The following is a 21,380-nucleotide window of genomic DNA, read 5'->3' on the forward strand; positions in this document are numbered from 1 at the left end:
TCCTCTCCTGGAGCCCAGAGCATTTTTATAAAAAATACTGATCTACATATTCTCCTTTTGGATTCACTCACGGCTTGCAAGAGTAATGGCAGGAGGAGACAAGCTGTGAAGTTGGAATTCAGCATCATAGGACATTGTCCATAAGGAATAAGGATAAATGAATATATTTAATATTATATGTCTTTCTAGGCAAAACAAACTCTACTAGTATACTATCAGGCACAGATGTGAAGGCCACGTGTTACATGCTATAGGAAAATTATACACTGCCATACTTCTGAAGCCTGCCTGCCTCGACCATGAGAGATAATCGGAAACAATCCTCCACAGTATATTGCACGAACATGGGAGAGACTGGCATCTGTAAAGTGCTTGTTTTTATTCAAACAGCCTGGGCCATGATCGCATTCTTGAAAATGTACTCGGGATCACACCAGTGCCTATAGTCACCAGTACATTAGCAAATTCATAAAACAAGAGTTTTTATGCCATGTGTGGTTGTGTACAGTACAGGCTTGCATAATGATCAATGGTCATATTTCAGTGGAGGTCGTGGATGGCAGATACTGTTGTGCATACGTGAAGGACACAGCCAGAGATGAGACCAAAAGAAGCCTGTGCAATTTCACGTCTGGTGTCCGCAGTCAATATACCTGCTGCTAGTGCACTGATGTGTGTAATTGGCTTGTGTGTGACTGTGACTGTCCTGTCCTGTCTTGACTGGGATGGGATCTGTGTATAGCGTCCTCCCAGCCCCAAGATTATTGTTTGCGACTCTCCTACAGATTTAGCCCCTAAACTAAAGGGAACCGGTCCTCTGGCTTCAGTAAATCAGTGTGGTGGCTTCAAGCGTTCACCATGTTCTCTAAATAACATTCTCTTGGTGGTTGTTCTTGTTTATTAACCTGGTGGTGAAGCCTCCTGTCTGTGGCTTAGCCCGTCTAAACTTAAAAGACTAGGTATGTGGTCATGGCAGAACTGAAGTACTGTCTGGTTTGTTTAAAGCTGTGGTACCAACACGCTGTCTCATTTTCTCAGTTTGCTCGTGCTGCTGAACCAACAGAATACCTCTCCCAGTTGTGTCAATATTATATGTCTCAATCTTAACTATACTTCAACCTAATGTCTGCATTTTGGGTGACAAAAGTTTCCGTTTTATTTTATATGATTTATCTCCCCCCCCCCCCGAGCTTTTTTCACATTTTCTATTTAACTACATTGCAAAAGAAGTAGCATTACTTAATTGCAGTTCAAAATTGCCTTCCTTGATGTATTAATGAGCATCACCTGCAGTGATGTAAATAGGTTTTCAATGTAATGAGTCCCGGGATACAGGGATGGTCTTTTAGATGAGTCCCACGACGTTAGGAGTCATATTTTGCCATTTTTACAAATTGCAGCATTTAACTCTAATCTCATTTTATATTGTTATAATGTGGTTATATTCATGTAGACAACAGAAGAAGAAATGATTATTATAACTAAAGCTAGCAAAATAAACTAGAATAAAAAAAAACAGTAGGCTACAGTAGTGCATCCCGTGGATGCAGAGGTCGTTGTTTTAGTTCTATAAACTGCATTTTGGGATGCAAAATGCACCCTATTTTAATCTCTGCACCTGGGCAGTGTGGGCACAGTCACAGACACACAGCTCCCCTCTACAGAACTCCACTGAAAGTGACTGCATGGAGTCTGTCTCATTTCTGTAAAATTACTTAATTTGTAAACATGCATTCTTGTTAATATCGATATACGATATATCGTTACATGCCTAATGCGATACGTACAGTATCTATCGTGAGGTTGTGTATGTAATGTTTTCATTTTTCTGTACATGTAAACATTGTCAATAAACATATCAATCAATCAATACCCAGTTCTAATCAGTTGGGTTCTAATACTGATTTATTTCTGCTTAAGGCTTCAGGAGAAGCTTCTGCTTCAGGTTAAGAGTAGGACACAGATGCAGTTTACAAAGTAGTAAGTACTATAGTGTACATATACACTACAGGACAAGCAGGAATATTTGCTGTTTACTTGTTTGAACTTGTTCACTTATTCAATTGAATGTTTGCTATGCTTAATTCTAAAAGGTGTTGGTGATCTGTGGCAGTGCCTTTTATGACCTGGTGTGTGTCTCTGGTGCTGGGAGTCTGGTGCAACGCACAGGTCCTGCACTGCACCTGGTGAGAGCAGGAGTGGACCTGGTGAGACGTAGGAGGGGCCCGGACAGGAGTCAACCCACAGAGCCTAGTCCTTCCACGTGCCAGACCTCCCAGTCCCGGCAGAGTAGTTCGGGAGAGGCGGACTGTGTGTCTTTCCCTAATGGGACTGATTGTGGGTAGCTAGCCAGTAGCCACTGGGACTTAAGTCAGGACTTTCTCACTCCGGCTGGGTCACCTGAATGAGGGGTATGATGTTGTGAGACCCGAAACCCAGATGACCTTGGGATACATCACTGAGGATGGTTCCCAGACATCTGCTTTACCTCCTGAGCCACTGCTGCCGCTGACACTTAAGTACTTAACGTGTGTGTGTGTGTGTGTGTGTGTGTGTGTGTGTGTTATGTAGGTCAACCTGTTACATATATTCTCTGGCTATGCCCTCATGTCATCTTTAATCAGGACTGAGCCTTGTGATCAAGCTGCTGTAGGCTGAGACCTTTATGTAAAAAAAAAAAAAAAAAAAAAAAAGACGTCTGTGCTCGGCCCTCTTTTGTTGAACTCTATGTAATTTAGTTGAGTTTGGCTTTTTTCCTTCTGAATACTAGTAGTGTGCTAGAAGGAAATGATGAATTACTGTCTGCTGCTTGGTACCATTTTACATTTCTATTGCAGTTCTCAAGCAGTTGGTTTGGTTTTTATGTGCGTGTCGTCAATGTGGACAAACTGCATAATAGAACTGGACCCCTCACTCTCATGCCAGCTGGCATTTACCTGATGGCACGTTTTTAGCAGAGCTAGGACGGATGAACGGCAACTGGTTACTGGACCAGTGGCTGCCGCTGCCAGACGGGGCAGGTCGGCATCCGTCAGCCTTAGGACACACTCTGCGGCATCTCTTAATTCCATTGGCTGTAATAAATGTTGGCCTTATTGGATTGCTCTGCTGGATTGGACTGACTGTCATGAGGGCCAGAGAGGGAGAACTGAGGGCATGTTGAACAATAAAAGTGCTTTATAGGAAAGGGGGAGAGAGGGGACAAAATCCTATCCACTTTGGTAGGCTGACTTAACACAAACTGCTCATGATGGAGCGTTCCGCCAATTAAAATCCAACTGTCCTGCTCCTGGAAGAAAACTCTGTCAAATAAGCTTTATTATTGATATCAGACGGGGTCGCTGTATTTAAAAAAATATCATTTTAGCTTGCTAGCATTGACGCTAAATATTTAGCATCTAAAATGGATGCCAAAAATGATATACATAAATATATTGAGTTGACTATATTATGATATATTTGATTTGATGTTCAATCTTTCAAAAGATTAAAGGAAAATATTTCACCAAAATATCTGTAATTTCTTTATTTGGAAGTATAATTTCAGTAAATAAACATAAAACATTGATTTATGTCATTAAGGAGATTTAGAGAAAAGTTAACATAATACCAGTAAGGGCTAGAAGCAACCTCGCCCGAGAACTGGCCATATATGGAGCGTGTCTTGACTCTTGAGTGTACAGAGTTTGATGAGGTCAGATGATCAACATGGAATGTCAGAACAGGTCAGCTCCATATATGGAGATATAAGGGTGGCAGTGGTGGCAGTGTCTTGAGTGTACATGTTTTGATGAGGGCCCAGGTAAGCGCCGGGCCTTAATTTTCGGGCCTGTTGAGAACTCTAGTTTTCGCTGGCTGCCGGGCGCGGCTTCACTAATAACTTTGGGGGCAGGCCCGTCTAGAGTTTGAATGGACAGGTATCAGTCAAAAGGGAGACATCGAAAAGGAAGGAAGGATGGAGAAGGATCAACACATGGAATGTCAGAACAGGTTCTGACATATCCATATACTAATATTGATGACATCAGGGATCTCCATATATGGGCTTAATTTGCGACAGCAGGTCCCTTTTACTATTATGATCCCTTGCTATATGATCCCTGATTTACTATCATCCCTGATGATGTCACGAGACCTATGTCATAATGATGTCACGACCTGTGCACAAATTCACAATATATGGGAGCTTTCCCCATGTATGGGGATTGTGAGTGACGTGACAAAAACGCAAGGTTTCATAGTTAACACAAAATATACCCATAGATTTATTTAGAATAGATATTTAGCACCCAGCCTTTATTGGACGATTTAAAAAAAAAAAGAAAGAAAAGAAAAATAAATTATTTAATTCAGTTAAAAGAATCCAACAATCCGAATCCAGGCTGGTCAAAAGACAATTTCCATGCTTTCTAAAGTTCCTAGTCACATTAATCTCACAGGGAGGATCATCTGTAGTAGAGAGGTCAGGTGTGCGTCCATGTGACATAGGTAATTGAGTAATTTCCTGCTACACGGGAACCATTTACCATCGAATCATGTGGGGATTCTATTGTACATGAACTGGAAGCCTCTGCTCGGCAGTCTGCACTCCATGGCTTCATTGGCATGCCAGAAGGCATGTATTGTGCAGTAATGTATTCTCTCATGACCTCCTGCCTTTCTGTCTCTCTCTCTCTCTCTCTCTTGCACACAACATAGGCCTCCTCCTGGTCGCCAATGTTGGGCCACCTTCTCAATCGGGCTCCTGTTTTCACAAAATTACACATAGCACAACCCTCCCCCCTCCCCATATACAAACCCACAGACAAAAGTTAAAGCATAATGAAGATAAAAATAAAATGATACAAAAAACAGAAGAGACAAATCTACTGTATAGAAATTAAGTAGTTTGAAGACTGTGAATAACCATGGGTAACTAACCTATAACGTCTCTGATACAGGACAATGTTTATCCATATTATTCAAATAAGGTTGCCAAATCTTCAGAAATGTTCCAAGCCCATTTCTCAAAAGATCTTCTCAAGAGGAACACAAGACAACTGTTCATTTCTGAGAACCGTCTTGCAATAAAAATAAACGTATGAAGAATAAGATTGAAGAATCAACTGGCGGCAGAAAAAGCTAATGTTACTGCCGAATTAGTGAAACATTAGTGAAATGTTCGCCAGAAACTGACTATCTCAAATATGAGTGACTAGAGCCACTAGAGACAATATAGCAGTGTGTTTATTTTTGGACCACGATGCATATATGAGACGATTTTAAGATGATCCAATGTTATTTCTAACCTGACTCCGCCAGATGGGGGCGCTAATATCGATTCAGTAGTTCGAAATACAGCCACCATCTGGACTCGGCGATTGGCGTTGATTGACATCCAATCACCTGCCAAGATGGAAGTACGTTGTGAAGCAAGCGTCTCTTCCATATGGCGGAGTCAGTCAGGTTAATGTTTTTCTCCATGGATGAAAAACCTCCGCGACCCAGTGCTTTCAGGAATCTATTGCCACCCATGGCATGAACAGAGTTGTCACGTTTGCACACATTTCAGGAGTGGGAATGCTCACAATTGTTAGTTTTGTAGTTCGAGTGTATTGTGCAGCACTGCTTAGGCCACGCCACAGACTACAGCAGTGTTTGGAAAGTATCTGGATGGTGCCGTTTCTTGGCGATTGGAAACATGTTGATCCACAGCCTCCACATAGTGTACCCAAACTAAACTTTGCCTGGCCTGACAGGATGCCAAATGGCTGTAAGTGTATTCATCCTTGTGTACAATAAAGGAGATTATTTGTTTAAAAAGGGAGGGAGGGACATTATGAACAGCTATTCTGTTTGGGGAAGTTGTCACTTAACTATCTGAGCGCATGTGTGTTCCATCACAACAAAGCGAGGGGAGGAGAAAGAAAAGGGGATAAAAGTCAGTGATGATGGGTGGTTGTGATGAATTGAGTGAAGAAATTTGGGATGAGAGATGGAGACGAGGCAGGGGAGAAGTTAGCATAAGAAAGAAGAGCTGTGCTGTTGTGCGTACCCGGTGGTTCAGCCATTTGGTGCACAGCCACACAGACCATGCGCTGTGAGCACAAGAACCCAGGTTTGAATCGGGCCCCCTTGTCTCACAATTAACCTCTTGGTTAAACAGTATCTGAAATAAAGCATAAAGAAAATGCTTTTATGCCCCGTCCCTCCGAAAAAAGAGAACTAAAATGTTAGAGGCAAGTTGTGCAGGGAAGGCGATGAGACGACCTGTGACAAGAGCAATATTTATTTAACATGCATGCAGGGGAGAGAAGAAGAGGAAGACGTTTAGGGACTAGGAGAAGAAATGAATGTGGAAAAAAACATGATGAATGTCATGATGGAGAAGAAGGGACTCGAGGGAGCATAATGTGGAGACTGGGATCACGGGTGAGAGGAGGGAGGTTGAAGGAAGGGCAGAAGGGGAAACTGGGATAAGGGGGTGGAACTGGAAGAAGAGAGATGGGTGGAGGGGCAGGTCTGATGCAAGGCTGTGAAGTGGGTTTGCCTCCCATTTAGATCTCTGCAGTATCTAGTATTGAAAAGAAAATCATATAGCTCCCAGACTTTTGGTTTTGGTGGTCTACCCCAGGCAATCCATAGGAATCACTCAGGCCTCCTCCTCCCAAGTAAGTTTACAAAGAATATTGACAAAAGGGGAAAAAAATTGTTTATGAAAGATGTGTTGTTGTAGAGACTGCTTGCAACAAATCTTAATTTTAATTTTGATGTCTCCACTGGAGAGAGTGATGCAATGTTTCATTTGTCTGGATGTTTGAAGGTTGTTTGGTGACTCCACACATGGTGATGCAACGTTACCAGCAAAATGCCAGGATTCATTTGTTTATTTGAGGCTCACTGTCTGCGGTAGTTTTTAATCACATGGGATTTCTTTGTTCACGTTTGTTTCACTCTGAGTAAGATGCATTGAGTTCACCAGTGTTGGAGAGTTTGAGTCCCATGACTGTCAGCATTGTACCTTTTTATGATTTAATCATCTTACCAGTGATAGTATTGCCATTGGGCTGCAAATTAATCATAGTTTAATCTGTGTATTTTTATTGTATTGTAAAATAAGGTGTACATCATTATAGTAAATGTTCATCGGAAGTTATCCAATTCCGGATCTTTACGGATATCTTTATACAATTCTTTACCCAGCAGTCATAAATAACTTTAGGTCTATTTGTAACAAAGAGCATTCAAATTTAATTTCAAGTTGTAAATGTCAATTAATTATTCATTTTTGCATTTCGCCCAGATGAAGATCTCCCAATGTCTAAACGGTTTATTTTAATTAAATAAAGGCGCCCCGTTGTTTTTTCAAATAATTATTCATTCAGTTAATTGTTTCACCCCTAATGGTATCCGCTTGCAAATACAGTTTGCCGATTATAATAAATATCTACAAGTTGCAAGAATATTTCCAATATCCTAATGAGACATTTGTTACTCTGCTGTGATTTCAGACCCGGTGCCAACCTCTGATTGAAGACGTGCCTCACACCGTGCAGGAGAAAACATGACGGCTATCAATGCACAGAGGGACAAGTAAGACGGGCCGTTTTTACAAGCCTAATGGCTTTCCCTTCGCCACTCATTATTGCTACCGTGATGAACGTGCGTTTCTCGTGAAATGCTTACTTTAGGAGAGGACTATTCCTCCTCGTGTGCCTTACTCCTGTTCATTTACCAACTAAACAATGAACTTTTCTTAATCTGTGACCTGGTTAGCATCCAAAACTAGAGTGATACTATTTATACTGTAGCTGGAATCCAATGCGCCGTCACGTTGTTTGCTAGCCTAGTAACTACAGTATGCTGTATGTGATGTGATCCAACGATAACTGTTTAAATCATGACATAGAGGTACTTATGAAATCCTCTTGGTTTGCTTTGTCTTTTCCCTATAGATACCATGCAGTGTGGATCATTTTCTTCATCCTTGGCCTGGGAACTCTGTTGCCATGGAATTTTTTCATGACTGCAACGATGGTAATTATGACAGTGACTGGACAAAAACGAGTTTTCATTTGCATGTTGCTGTTAATTGACTGTTTAAAGGGGCTCCCGTTGGCCTAGCTGTCCAGACGCATACCACACACATAGGCTCTAATCCTGATCCCCTTGCTGCGTGTCTCTCCCCATCTCTCTCCCTGTTTCCTGTCCATCTCGACTGTATAGTCACTATAGCAGTGGTTCCCAAACTTGTTCGTGTCAAGGACCCCCAAAAATAAATGTATTAGGCCACGGACCCCCCATTTGAAAACATATGCCAGTGACCCCGATAAGGGAGGATTTTTACGGCTATAGCTGTTTTTCCGAATCATATTAATTTCATGGACCCCCAGTTTCACACGCATTATGCTACGGACCCCCGCTTTTAATGGCATTTCTATCTCTGGTACCCCAATTTATATTGTAAAACCACTGTTAATTTAACTCTTGAGAGTGTACAAATGTGTTCCATTTGTACACTCTGAGTTACAGACACATAAGGGTCCATTTGTTTCCTAACTATCTCTAGCTAGGTACCCCCTGGAACTCCCTCAAGTACCCCTAGGCGTCCCCGGAACCCATGCACTATAGTGTATCAATAAAGGAAGAAAAGCAAATATATTATTATTATTCTTTACTGTTTTTAAACAGAATAGACCAATGAACCTGGGGTTAGCCATGAGGTTATTGGTAGTTAAAAGCTTAAAAGGTCAGGCTGTATTCGTGGGGCAGGGTCATCTCATTTCAGTTTTTAAAAGGATCAATTGTTTGTTTACGCTCCCACCCAAAACCACCTGGTCCCACTCAGGATCATGGATCTGTCTGGAGAATGTGCCTAGCTTCTCAAATCCACCATTACCCATTCTCCTTCCTCTACAAGCTCATAGCGCGCCACCGAGTTGGACACTACGAGCTTGTAGGTCTGCTATTTTTGAAAAACCGAAGAACGACTGACATAGAAACACAGCTTTTTCAGAAAACTGTCATTTTCAAACAGACATTTTTAGAATCTGATCTCAGGTCAAATTTGGTCAAGTGACTTGTGTCAATCTAAACGTGTCAAACGTCATGAATGACTATATATGTCGATTCTCTGCCCCAGTACTTCACCAGCAGGCTTAAGGACCCGTCCACTGACGGCGTCGACGCCGTCAACGGCACGCTCAACGGGACTGCGGTGGGCGGGGACACGCGGAACGTTCTGGAGTCCAAGTTCAACAATGTGATGACGCTGTGTGCCATGGTGCCCCTGCTCATCTTCACCTGCCTGAACTCTTTCATACACCAAAGGTACTTCTCCATACAGCACACGTACAGTACACACCGGAGATGTGAACGGTCCTCAGCAGGATTCTTTCTTTTATCCTGACATATTAGAGAAGCGTTCCCTATAGTGCAGATCCTGTGTGGTTCTCATCCAGAGATCACAGTGACGTGACGATTGAAGGACTTTTAATACATTTTTAATACCTAAAGAGACGATTACTGCACCAAAAGTAATCGACAAACCACTATAAAATCTGGTCAGATATTACAGTAGGCTATAATGTATACCATTCACTAGCCCCTCTCGGAACCCTATAAAGCTTTTATGAAATTTGATTGTCGCTTTATTGTAGGGTCCCTAAACATTACTTTATTTTAGTGTGTAAATGTTGGAACGCGGACATAAACAAACTCCTCATTAAGTCGGTCTGCGCACTCTGACGATTTTTTTCTTGTGGTGGCTTCTGAATGTGCGAACTATAAGTACCTATACATACCTCTGAGAATATCTCCTGTGTCGCGGAAGCCGTTAAGTATTTTTAATCCATGTTTGATTAAAAATGTCGCTTTGATTCTTCTTGTTTATTTACCGTTTTATTGTACCGCCTCCCGATGTGCGGTTGGCTTTGCAGGCTACGTCCCTGCCTCTGATCTGCTCCGTCATAGCTATAGCGCCACTAGCTAGCCAGATAGGCGGTACAATGAGGTGTCAATAAACAAGGTAGGAAGAAGCGACATTTTTAATCAAACATAGATTAAAAATACTTAACGGCTTCCGCGACACAGGAGATATTCTCAGAGGTATGTTTAGGTAGTTCAAATATGATTATTTTGGGGGTCACGGCCTGAAACGGTTGAGAACCACTGGTGTAGAGCAGTGGTTCTCAAACACACTGGTCTGCTGTGAGACAAGCGCAGGTGTGACTTATTGGCATTGTGTCTGTGACAACCATACATTATTATTATTATTATTATTATTATTATTGCAATATATATTATACTGATAGTTGTGAATTATTTTAAAATGTACTATATCAATACTTAGTGCACACTCATTTTTCAAGTACAGACTGAGGCAACCACACTTAATTAATGAGAGGAAGAGAAACTGCAGAAGCAGGAAACCTGCAACACTCCACATTAGAAGAGTATTCTTGTAGGTGCAAGGCTCAAAGGTACTACAAATGGAACTGAAGGAACAGCCAGCACACAATAAATGTCCTTTTCCCATGGTTTTATTACCTCCGATGAACTCAGCGTTGGCAGCTTAGGCAACCATATCTTAATGTAATTGTTCCGCCCTAATGCTCATTAGATGCCAGCATGCTACGATCTTTGTCTCCCCTCTCTGCGTCTGCATTGCTGTGCTGTGTACACTTCAGAAACCTGCCAATCAATGACAACATTGATGGGCATTCCAAGTGAATATGAAAGTACATCCTTTGTTGTGTAAATGCAAAGATGCCCCTAACTACAATGCATCTAGTGTCCAGTCCGGTGTGCATTATATATATATATTTTGATTAGATTAGATTAAATTTATTGTCGCTGTACAGAGTATACAAATACTTAGACAATGAAATGAAGGGTGTACAAAGAGTGCACTGAGCCGCTGCAACGGAGTGCGCCGCCACTAGTTTCTTCCTTGTGTCTGTTCTAATAACTATTTACAGTGTCCTACCAGAGTCAAGGGTAGGACAGAATTCCTCAATGGGGGGGGAAAAGTATGGAGAAAACCTCCAAACACTGCAGATATGCTAGTATTGAATCAACAATCTACCTTTACTTTATTGGTTGAAATGTTTTTATTTTTATGTAATTAAAATAAAGTAGCTTTAACCACCCTAGAGGGGCCAGGGGTTAAGGATTAAACTCCTGGAGTTACAGTATATGATGTTGCGTTTTGTTGTCTATATTCTGCATCTGTAGGCTTCTGGTATGTTGTCTTTAATTAGAGTTCGATAGAGAGATCGTGGGTGGCAGACCCATCCCTGACCTACCCCAGACCCACATCGCCCCCCCCCCCCTGCACAAACACACCCAGGAATGCTATAAATAATAATAATAATAATAATAATATTAGGAATGCTATTCATCTACTTGCTTTCATCCCCAAAAACCACCTCCTTCTGCGCTTCACTGTTGCTACTCCTTTAGTGTGTTGTAACGGTTAACGGAACTTAATATCTGATACGAGGGTTAGTTTTCATATACATGTGGCGTGATGTTGTGGAGGGGAGCCTCCAATCAGACGGAGAAACTGACTAATCATGTATTTAATTGGTAATGGTTCAGTGACTTTCCCGCTTGATTAATGTTGGCACTGCTCACTTGTTCTGCGAAAGTAAAGCCTTTTTTTCCCCCTCATGCAGCATTGCTCTACACGGCAACATCCTCAGTGTTAAATGAACTCTTGAGAGTGTAGAAACGCAAGGAAGGCAATGTTATTCTTCAGAGTGTATAAATGTATACATTTGTACACTCCTGAGTTATTTAAACACATTGTACTGTGCATTATACATGGTCCCGTCCTTGGTTTGTAGCCCGTCGCCATACAATTGATCAATTGTAAGGCTGCCTGGTGAAGTTGGATCCAAAAAATAAATATCATGCTAGTGGTGCATCTATGAATCCAGTGACTTCTGTCTGCGACTCTGCGTGTCTCTCTCAATTGGCTTCGCTCATTGGTTAAAACACAGTCTTGGGGATATGGGGAAGTGGTTAGCAGCACCCTCTGGCACTCTGACCTTTTGAATTATGCACAATGAATGAATGTATACACGTGTGTGTGTGTGTGTGTCTGTGTCTGTCTGTCTCAATCGGCTAACCATGTGTCTTCTGTCTCTTTCCGTGCATTTCTTTCAGGATCCCTCAGAAGCTGCGCATCTCGGGCAGTCTGACGGTCATCCTGGTCGTGTTCCTGATGACGGCCGTGCTGGTGAAGGTGGACATAGCGCCACTTCCCTTCTTCTCTCTCACCATGATCAAAATAGTCTGCATCAACTGTGAGTGGAGCGACCCCAAAGGGCCCCCTTTTCCGCTGCATTCATTAATTTACGCCAGGGGTTTTCAACTGATTGTGAACCAGGGACCACCACCCTGACTTAGAATCAACCTGGGGACCACCGTTGCGTTGGGTGGGGATCATATGGGCTAAGATTAGTGCTTGTGTAAGTTAACCCTTGCTACGCGTCCCATGTGTATACATCCCAACCGTTGACTACTACTGGTAAAATGTCCCAATTATAATGACTCAACCAGACAATACGGTGCACTTCCCCCTTCTTGAGATTCTGACTCCCTTTTTCTGTTGAATGTCTTGAACTTCCAAGTTGTCAGTAAATGACTACATGGATGGACTCATCATAAGGTCACCAGGTCATTCAGTTCACGGTTTCTCAACTAGTGGAAAGAACATTTAAAACAAATCCTACATTACCAAATGCATGGTCAGGGACCACATGTAATACCTCCACGGACCACCAGTGGTCCACGGACCACCTGTTGAAAACCCATGATTTACGCAGTCACACATGTATGTAGGTGTGTATGCTGCGCTCGCTTCTCATTTTCCCCACTCACAATATTAAGTCGGGAGGAGTGGAACTCTATTCCGCCAGCTTAGTACATAACATGTTTGAACAAAGTTGGTACACCACAAAGCACACACACACACACACTCGCAGACATGTGCCCTCGCGTATCTCCATTTTTACTCACTGTGATCAACTGGGACAGGAAATTCCCATCTTACACATACATGCGCGCGCACACACACACACACACACACACACACACACACACACACACACACACACACACACACACACACACACACACACACACACACACACACACACACACACACACACACACACACACACACACACACACACACAGAGAGAGAGATCTGGCTGTGCCGTACTGAGCTTTAGAACACAGATTCTTCAGTCTTACCACGTTGGTTTATTTGGAGTGACTTACAACGCAGCAGGGATAAACTTTACCTCCCCCCTTCTCTTTTCACCCTCCTGGGCCGGCCCTGACCCACAGATCAGAGCCTAACGGAAAACAGCCCGTTTTGTTTTTAAAGGGGAGGATGCTGTGAGCCCAAAAGCTTTGATATAGATACCAGCACATTTTTTGGAGAGTAGTGTGAGAGCACACGCACACCAACATGACTTCCTGGGCTAATTGAGTACCAAGTATCTCCGTAGACAACGCCCTGGTAAAGTCTGTCCCGACAGCCAGGAACCTTGGTGTTGTCCTGGACAGTCGGCTCTCGTTCAAAACACACATCACCGCTGTCACTCGATCCTGTAGGTTTACGCTCTATAACATACGACGAATCAGACCGTTCCTCACCCAAGAGTCAGCCCAGCTCCTAGTCTTGTCAAAACTTGACTATTGTAACTCCCTCCTTACTGGCCTAACGGGATGTGCACTTAAGCCCCTCCAACTGATCCAAAATGCAGAGGCTCGCTTGGTCTTCAACCAGCCAAAATTCTCACACGTCTCCCCCCTTTTTCCGCTCCCTCCATTGGCTCCCAGTCGCTGCCCGCACAGAATACAAAACTCTGATGCTGGCATTCAAAGCAACCAAAGGCATGGCTCCCCCATATCTCACAAGTATGATCGTACCCTACAAACCCTCCCGCGCACTCAGATCAGCCAGCTGAGGTACCTTCACTAAAAACGCCGGGACAACGCTCCACACGTCCCAAACTCTTCTCCCTTCTGGCTCCAAAACTATGGAATGCACTTCCCATCACAGTCAGAACTGCAGCCTCACTCCCAATCTTCCGCCGTAGTCTGACTCTTCAGACTCCACCATGGCCCGTAGCACTTGCCCTAGCCTAGCCCCTTAGATCATGGGTTTTCAACAGGTGGTCCGTGGACCACTGGTGGTCTCTCTCTGCATTTGGTAATGTAGGATTTGTTTTAAATGTTCTTTCCACTAGTTGAGAAACCGTGAACTGAATGACCTGGTGACCTATGATGAGTCCATCCATGTAGTCATTTACTGACAACTTGGAGTTCAAGAAATTCAACAGAAAAAGGGAGTTGGAATCTCAAGAAGGGGGGAGTGCACCGTATTGTCTGGTTGAGTCATTATAATTAGGACATTTTACCAGTAGTAGTCAACGGTTGGGATGTATACACATGGAACGCGTAGCAAGGGTTAACTTACAAAAGCACTAATCTTAGCCCATATCCCCACCCAACGCAACAGTAGTCCCCAGGTTGATTCTAAGGGCCGATTCATACTCCTATTTTAGAGCCGAATAAAAGTCGGTTCGGCTCTGTAGAGCCTACAATTTGACGTCATTTGAGGTTCGGGGGGGCGGGTACCGTCCTAAAGTCGGCTCTTCGGTGCTACTGAAATTTTCTGACGAGCCGAAATGATTTCGGCACTACAGCGCCGAAACAGCGGTAAAATAGGATTATGAATCGGCCCTTAGTCAGGGTGGTGGTCCCTGGTTCACAATCAGTTGAAAACCCCTGCCTTAGATAGCACTTTATGTAGACATGGATAGTATTTTAGACAGACTTATAGCTCGTTACGTAGACGGCACTAGAATTGCATTTTATGTAGTCATAGCACTTTATAGTACACATAGTGACATGGATACTCCACTGTTACGTTCTTAGTTTATACGTGATTCATGATAACTGCTTTTTATATATGTGATGTATGCCATGCTTTTTGTTTTTGCTTAAATGTAAGTCGCCCTGGATCAAGAGCGTCTGCTAAATGCCTAAATTGTAAATTGTAAATTGCAAGAATAATTTAATCTGTAAAGCTATAATGTTTTTGAATGAATGAATGGTTACGTAACCGTTAAATAAATAAATTACCCGAGGCGGGGGTTGGCGATAGGGCCTTTCTGTGTGGAGTTTGCATGTTCTCCCCGTGTCCCCTAGGGTAGATACCCTCACAAAAACATGCCGTAATCCTGGTCTCTAAAACTACCTCCCCCTGGCCAGCCGGGGCGCCTGATGGAGGGGAAAGGAACTGGTCGGAATAACGTGTCCCTTCCACGCGCTACGTCCGGCCGGGGAAAATTCCCCTCTGTCAGGTGAAAAGAAGCAGCTTGGACTCCTCATGCATAGAAGGAGGCATGAGGTCAGTCCGCTGCCCCCCCAGGTTGGCAGAGGAAGTGTAGCGCCCAGGATTACATTAGATAATTGGCACTGGGTGAAAAGAAAACTGGGTTACAAAATCGTGGGATAAAAATTAAAATATTTAAATAAATTAATTACTGCTTGTTTCCTGTTATGGTGTTGTCCCTTCACAATAAGGCACCTTCTTTTCTCCGTTGTTCCGTGGACAATTTGTCTTTAATTTCACATTGGGGGGGGGGGGAAACTTTCACTCATGACTTTATTTCTTTTCTGTGGGCCTCTTTCCCCAAACATAGAGATTTGATACTAAAGCGGGCATGAAAGTGTTTCCACAAGCTTAGACTAATTCACAGGTCTTCCAAGAGGGATATTTCTTTTGTTTTTTATAGATTTGTTTTTCTTGACTATGAATATTTATGTCCTTAATTAATCTCGTCCGTCCTTCCCTCCAGCGTTTGGTGCGATTCTCCAGAGCAGTCTGTTCGGACTGGCAGGGATGCTGCCTGCGTCTTATACCACACCCATCATGAGTGGACAAGGGCTTGCCGGCACATTCGCCGCCTTCTCCATGATATGTGCACTGGCCAGTACGTCTCTCTCTCTCTCTCTCTCTCACACACACGCACACGTTTGGCTTACTATCAAAGATGGGACCTTAAAATAAAATGTCCATGAAAAAGATCTGAACTTTTTTTTTTGTCAAATATGTTTTTATTGAACAGATAAATTATTAATAAAGACAAAAAAGATAAAGAAATCCCTTAACCCTCCCACCCATACTGCTATAGTGACACTGCATACTATATAATAAGATGATAGAAAGCTCATGGAAAACATCTGAAAAGAAAATGGCGTACAGTCAACCATATCAATGGTATCCTGTCTATTAATCGTTTCTACTCAGGTAATGGACAAGGGGGCAGCCAAATCTTATCAAACTGTCTCTCCCTGTTTCTCAGGAAATACCTTAATCTCTCAAGATGAAGTGTACTAGTCATTTCATTTAACCAGTGCTTAAATGTAGGAGCCTCTTCCTTCTTCCAGTGTGTCAGAATTGGTTTTTTCGCTGTGATCAGACCATATGAGAAGAGTTGTTTCTGTGCTCTCGTCAACATAGGCATGGAGTCTGACAAACCCAGAATTATTAGTACAGGATCGGGGTCAATATGAATACTCAAAATATCAGAGAGCGTCTCAAGATCTGAACTTTGTATAAGACTGTTCTCAGAGACCAGTACACTGTCCCCAGTCGGGACTATCTTTTCTGTCCAAACCAAGGGAGTAAAACTTGGTATACACAGACAAAATGTTTTGTTGGCGTGTCAAATAATTGTCCCTGCAGTTCCTTACATTTGCATGAATGTTGCATGAACATGATGATCAGAATATTGGTCTAAAATGGGAGCACAGACATGCAACACAGGGAAATATGCAGTGCATTATATTCATATATGTCTGTGACCTCACCTGTCTCTTGTTGTCTCTGCAGCTGGCTCAGAACTGCAGGACAGTGCCTTTGGCTACTTCATCACAGCCAGCGTTGTCATCCTGCTGTCCATCGTCTCCTACCTCTTACTGCCCAAGATGGTGAGGTTGCCATATGTCTCCTTTCCTCACAGTGTAGACGTATCCCATACTCATACTGTCTCCTTTCCTCACAGTGTAGACATATCCCATACTCATACTGTCTCCTTTCCTCACAGTGTAGACATATCCCATACTCATACTGTCTCCTTTCCTCACAGTGTAGACATATCCCATACTCATACTGTCTCCTTTCCTCACAGTGTAGACGTATCCCATACTCATACTGTCTCCTTTCCTCACAGTGTAGACATATCCCATACTCATACTGTCTCCTTTCCTCACAGTGTAGACATATCCCATACTCATACTGTCTCCTTTCCTCACAGTGTAGACGTATCCCATACTCATACTGTCTCCTTTCCTCACAGTGTAGACATATCCCATACTCATACTGTCTCCTTTCCTCACAGTGTAGACGTATCCCATACTCATACTGTCTCCTTTCCTCACAGTGTAGACATATCCCATACTCATACTGTCTCCTTTCCTCAGTGTATAAACATGAACACATTGTATTCCTCGCATATATATATATAGTGTGTATATATATATATATATATATATATAATATATTTATTTTTTTTCTTCTTTTTGCTTTGACATTATTATAGCCTATAATTTGGGACCGTCTGGTATTATTTATTTATTTTTACAATTTTATTTTCTGGGCCAGATATTCTCACTGGCGGGGCAATTATAGCCCACAGTCCACCTGTTGCACACCACCGGTCTAATAGCTCACCACAATACAGGGGTTGACTTGCCCGTATATGAAATTATAACTAGAATTACCGTTACATTTAACACTTATTTCTTTTACTTTCTGGGGCTGTGCAAAGGAAAAGTCTCACAGACCAGAAGACAGAGCGTTCTGGCCACATTCAGGTGTTTAGACAGATACCGTATCTCGCGTTGTGTTTATATAACCAACATAACCCTAATTCTGTGTCAAAGATGACATTCAGTCCCCATCCGTGACACATGGGGGGGGGGGGGGGGGAGGTGGAAACACTATATTTTCTTTGGCAAAACCTTTTGTCAAATAGGTATAGGTCCCTTACTGGCTTACTGGAGAGAGTGTTCATGGTAGTTGCTGTTTTATTATGCAGGAGTTTTTCCAGTACTACACGGAGAGCAACGGATCCAGGACACTCACTGATGAGGAGAACAAGCTGGACTTGCTAAAGAAAGGTATACGATTAATGTATTTAGGCCTGACCTAAAAAAAAAAAAAAAAAAAAATCTGAAATAAATATTTTCACGATTCTTCAAAAATAGCAGACCTACAAGCTCGAGTGGCGCGCTACGAGCTTGTATGAGCTTGTACGAGTCTTGTACAGTATTGTGATCTTTGAATGCATGTATTTCATAAATGTTATTGATGATCTAATTGTAATGGAATGCAAAACTGACAATTTGACAATGTTCAACAATAACGATGGACGATATGCATCATTCGCTGCGTCTTAAAACGGCTTCTTATTTTAATAAAAAATGTTATCGTTTCCCCCAAATCAAGGCAACCGATTGTGATTTTGAGCCCACAACATTTAGCATAATAAACACAAAAACGTGGTTCCCGTCGAGACAGTTTTTTTAATCTGCAATAATGTGTGTGTTCCAGAGAAGCGACCAGCGGTCGGTTCGACAGAAGAGGAGGTTAGGCCTGTTGTTTCAGTTTTTGCCATCTTCAAACAGGTAAACGCATGCATCAAGTCTGGCATCGCTATTTTGTGCAAGTTTTCAACATTGCAGGGGGGAAAAAAATCACATTTGAAATTACATTATTTAGTGAAAATGGCTGATCGACATTGTATGTAGATTGTCTTTTTTTTCCGCTGTTATTTGAACAACACGGTATATAGGGCACACGTGGGTTTAGGACGGTCCTCCCTCTGTGCACATTGCAACAACGCTACCTTGAAGTGTGACTTGGATTGTATTTTGTGGTGTCTGCGAGTCGTTTCAGCCCAAGTTTGTTTAGGCATTTTCAGCACCCTCCGAGGGGAAATATTTGTGGGCAGAGTGACAAGCATAGTGCATACGCAGACATGAAAATAGCTGATCTACAAGCTCGAAAGACGGACCTTTATTTTCATGAAACAATTTTTAGACCGTTGTGCTATTTACATGGGACAAGTAGAAGGCAAACGACATCAATGTTTCTCCAGGCCAAGATGTGCTGGGAGACATCACAATGTTGTGATTACCACAGATCCCTTCCCCGGGGGATACAGTTTAATGGCAGCTTTAGGCTATACCTGTACATCCAGGTGTCATGCCCAACATACCTTAACCCATTTAGGCCCCGAAAAAAACGTTTGCTCTGAAAGAATATATATTCAAAGATTTGTGCCGCATTTTTAAGATTTTTCAAAAATAGCAGACCTATACAAGCTCGTAGCGCGCCACTCGGTGGCGCGCTATGAGCTTGTAGAACTGCTATTTTTCAATAGCTAAAGCATAACATAATGCTGGGGTTCCCACCCAAAATGGGTTAAACTCCACCCTCTGTGGACTAATGGGAGGTATAATAGGTTATGGCCTGCTATTTCCCAATATTTATATAGTCTGTCCTTTCAGTCATCTTGGGCAACCTTCCTCTTCCCCAAAACCCACCCTAGTCCGGCAGCCAACAGGGTTCTTTTGTTTTAAAGTGGGAAATGTGGCTGTTTTTAGCCCAAGGGGCTTTTTTTTTTGGCAAAACTAATACTTGGAATGGATTCAGAGCAGATGTTTTTTATAAGTACAAATGTTTGTGTATGTTCACATGCCCTGATGAAGATCAAATAGATGAAAACGTTGTCAGATTGCTCAATAAAGAAAGTATCTTTGTACCTATGGTGTGTGTGCTGGGCTCCATCCATCTACTGGAATGGACTCATCAAATCATCAAAACCTCCTAGTTTGACACGTCCGTCACATGCTACTTAAAGCATAATGACATTTTGACATTCACATTCTACTTGAAGCATAATGAAATGTTGACTTTTTTTCCCTCCCCTATAAAACAAATTGCTCAATAACGACAGCCGGTCAGCAAGTGGATTCATGAATGTATGTACTGTGTATATAGACCATGTTTTAGGCCAATAAACAAAACCCGGCTGCCGGACTACCCTGTGCTCTGTTCAGTATTCGACAGAAAAAGGAGTGTTACTCACCCTCGGTTCAAAAACATGATAAATGGAGTGTTGCTCAACCTCAGCCCAAAACTATGATAAATAGAACGTGTTTGTGTTAAGTATTGCCACACAAGGCAATATTTAACACACATCTGTTACGCACATGGTGAAAGCACTCCTGCCACTAATTACATCACCAAACACGGTTGAGAAGACAAAGAAAATACTCTCTCGCTCACTATCTTTTGCTGTCATCACTCTGGGAAGCACTGCGGATAGCCAATAGTCTTTCTTAAATGACAGCTTTTTCCCCTTTCTGGAACATAGACAGGATTCCCTCACATCCATCCGGCTGGAATCAAACTGGGACATTGTGATTTATGCGGGTGACTCATCTAATCAGCTACCCCAAGACAGATTTGCTCACACTGTTATTTTTGTAACTGCTGCATAAGTAGTATATATAAGGGGTGGAAAATAAAATCGATTGATAGATTAATTGCGATACGGACATGGACAATTATGAATCAATTCACAATCGTCATTTTTGTATGTTACAGATTTTTATTTTATTTTAAAGAATGTCTTTGTTTCTTCGTAGTGTAATGAAAGATAATGGAAGCTGTTTTCATTATGGATCATTAGGCAAGCCCTTTGTTTATTAGTCACAAAGTGACGAGGAACTAAATCATGTTTTGGAGTTGTGATGTATTGGTAATCGATTTTTATAATGGAATCGTAGCCCTTTGAATCGGAAATCGAACCAAGACTACCGTATATTTACTTGTCATTTGTACGTTCACTAAAATCACATCAAACCAATAACATTTTTGTACACTAGATGAGGGCAACTTGCCCCAAATTTCAAGCATGCTTTGGCTCTTGTTATTAATGGTTATTTTAACACCTGTCACCTGTGGGGAAAAAAACTTGATTCAATAATGTTTGTGTTTAGTAGAGCTTTCACAATATTTCTTTATTTTCTGTCTTTATTTTTTTAACTGTTATCTATTTAAACATTATTTTTTTAAATTCATGCGGTATATCCTGTTCCCCTCTAACCAGATCTGGGTGATGGCCGGGTCTGTGTGTTTAATCTTCACCATTACCATTGGAACGTTCCCTGCAGTCACAGTGGATGTCAAGTCCACGCTAGCTAACAACGGGTCCTGGGGTAAGGCTCGCTTCTTACTGGTGTACATCTCTGTACCATGATGAGGCTTAGAAATCTTAAGTTCTAACGTCTTCAATGCATGT

General features: G+C 42.2%; 1 protein-coding gene across 7 annotated transcripts in view; it reads left to right on the plus strand.

Moving 5' to 3' along the window:
• LOC308328224 (equilibrative nucleoside transporter 1-like) overlaps positions 1–21,380 on the plus strand; it is a 50,953-nt gene that overhangs the window by 21,147 nt on the left and 8,426 nt on the right. For 4 of the 7 annotated variants that reach the window (XM_080781977.1, XM_080781974.1, XM_080781979.1 and 1 more), the window contains exons 2-10: positions 7,491–7,572; positions 7,935–8,016; positions 9,122–9,309; positions 12,151–12,290; positions 15,864–15,998; positions 16,901–16,998; positions 18,108–18,189; positions 18,623–18,696; positions 21,189–21,297. In XM_080781977.1, the coding sequence (XP_080638103.1) occupies positions 7,544–7,572; positions 7,935–8,016; positions 9,122–9,309; positions 12,151–12,290; positions 15,864–15,998; positions 16,901–16,998; positions 18,108–18,189; positions 18,623–18,696; positions 21,189–21,297 (937 nt within the window). In that variant the 5' untranslated portion in view covers positions 7,491–7,543. Of the gene's footprint in view, positions 1–2,186; positions 2,208–2,293; positions 2,520–6,609; positions 6,651–7,490; positions 7,573–7,934; positions 8,017–9,121; positions 9,310–12,150; positions 12,291–15,863; positions 15,999–16,900; positions 16,999–18,107; positions 18,190–18,622; positions 18,697–21,188; positions 21,298–21,380 lie in introns of those variants that run through there. The other 3 variants (XM_080781975.1, XM_080781978.1, XM_080781976.1) reach the window with 3 other exon arrangements.

This window comes from Protomyctophum bolini (genome assembly GCF_963924005.1).
Source record: "Protomyctophum bolini genome assembly, chromosome: 14".
Taxonomy (NCBI): Eukaryota; Metazoa; Chordata; class Actinopteri; order Myctophiformes; family Myctophidae; genus Protomyctophum; species Protomyctophum bolini.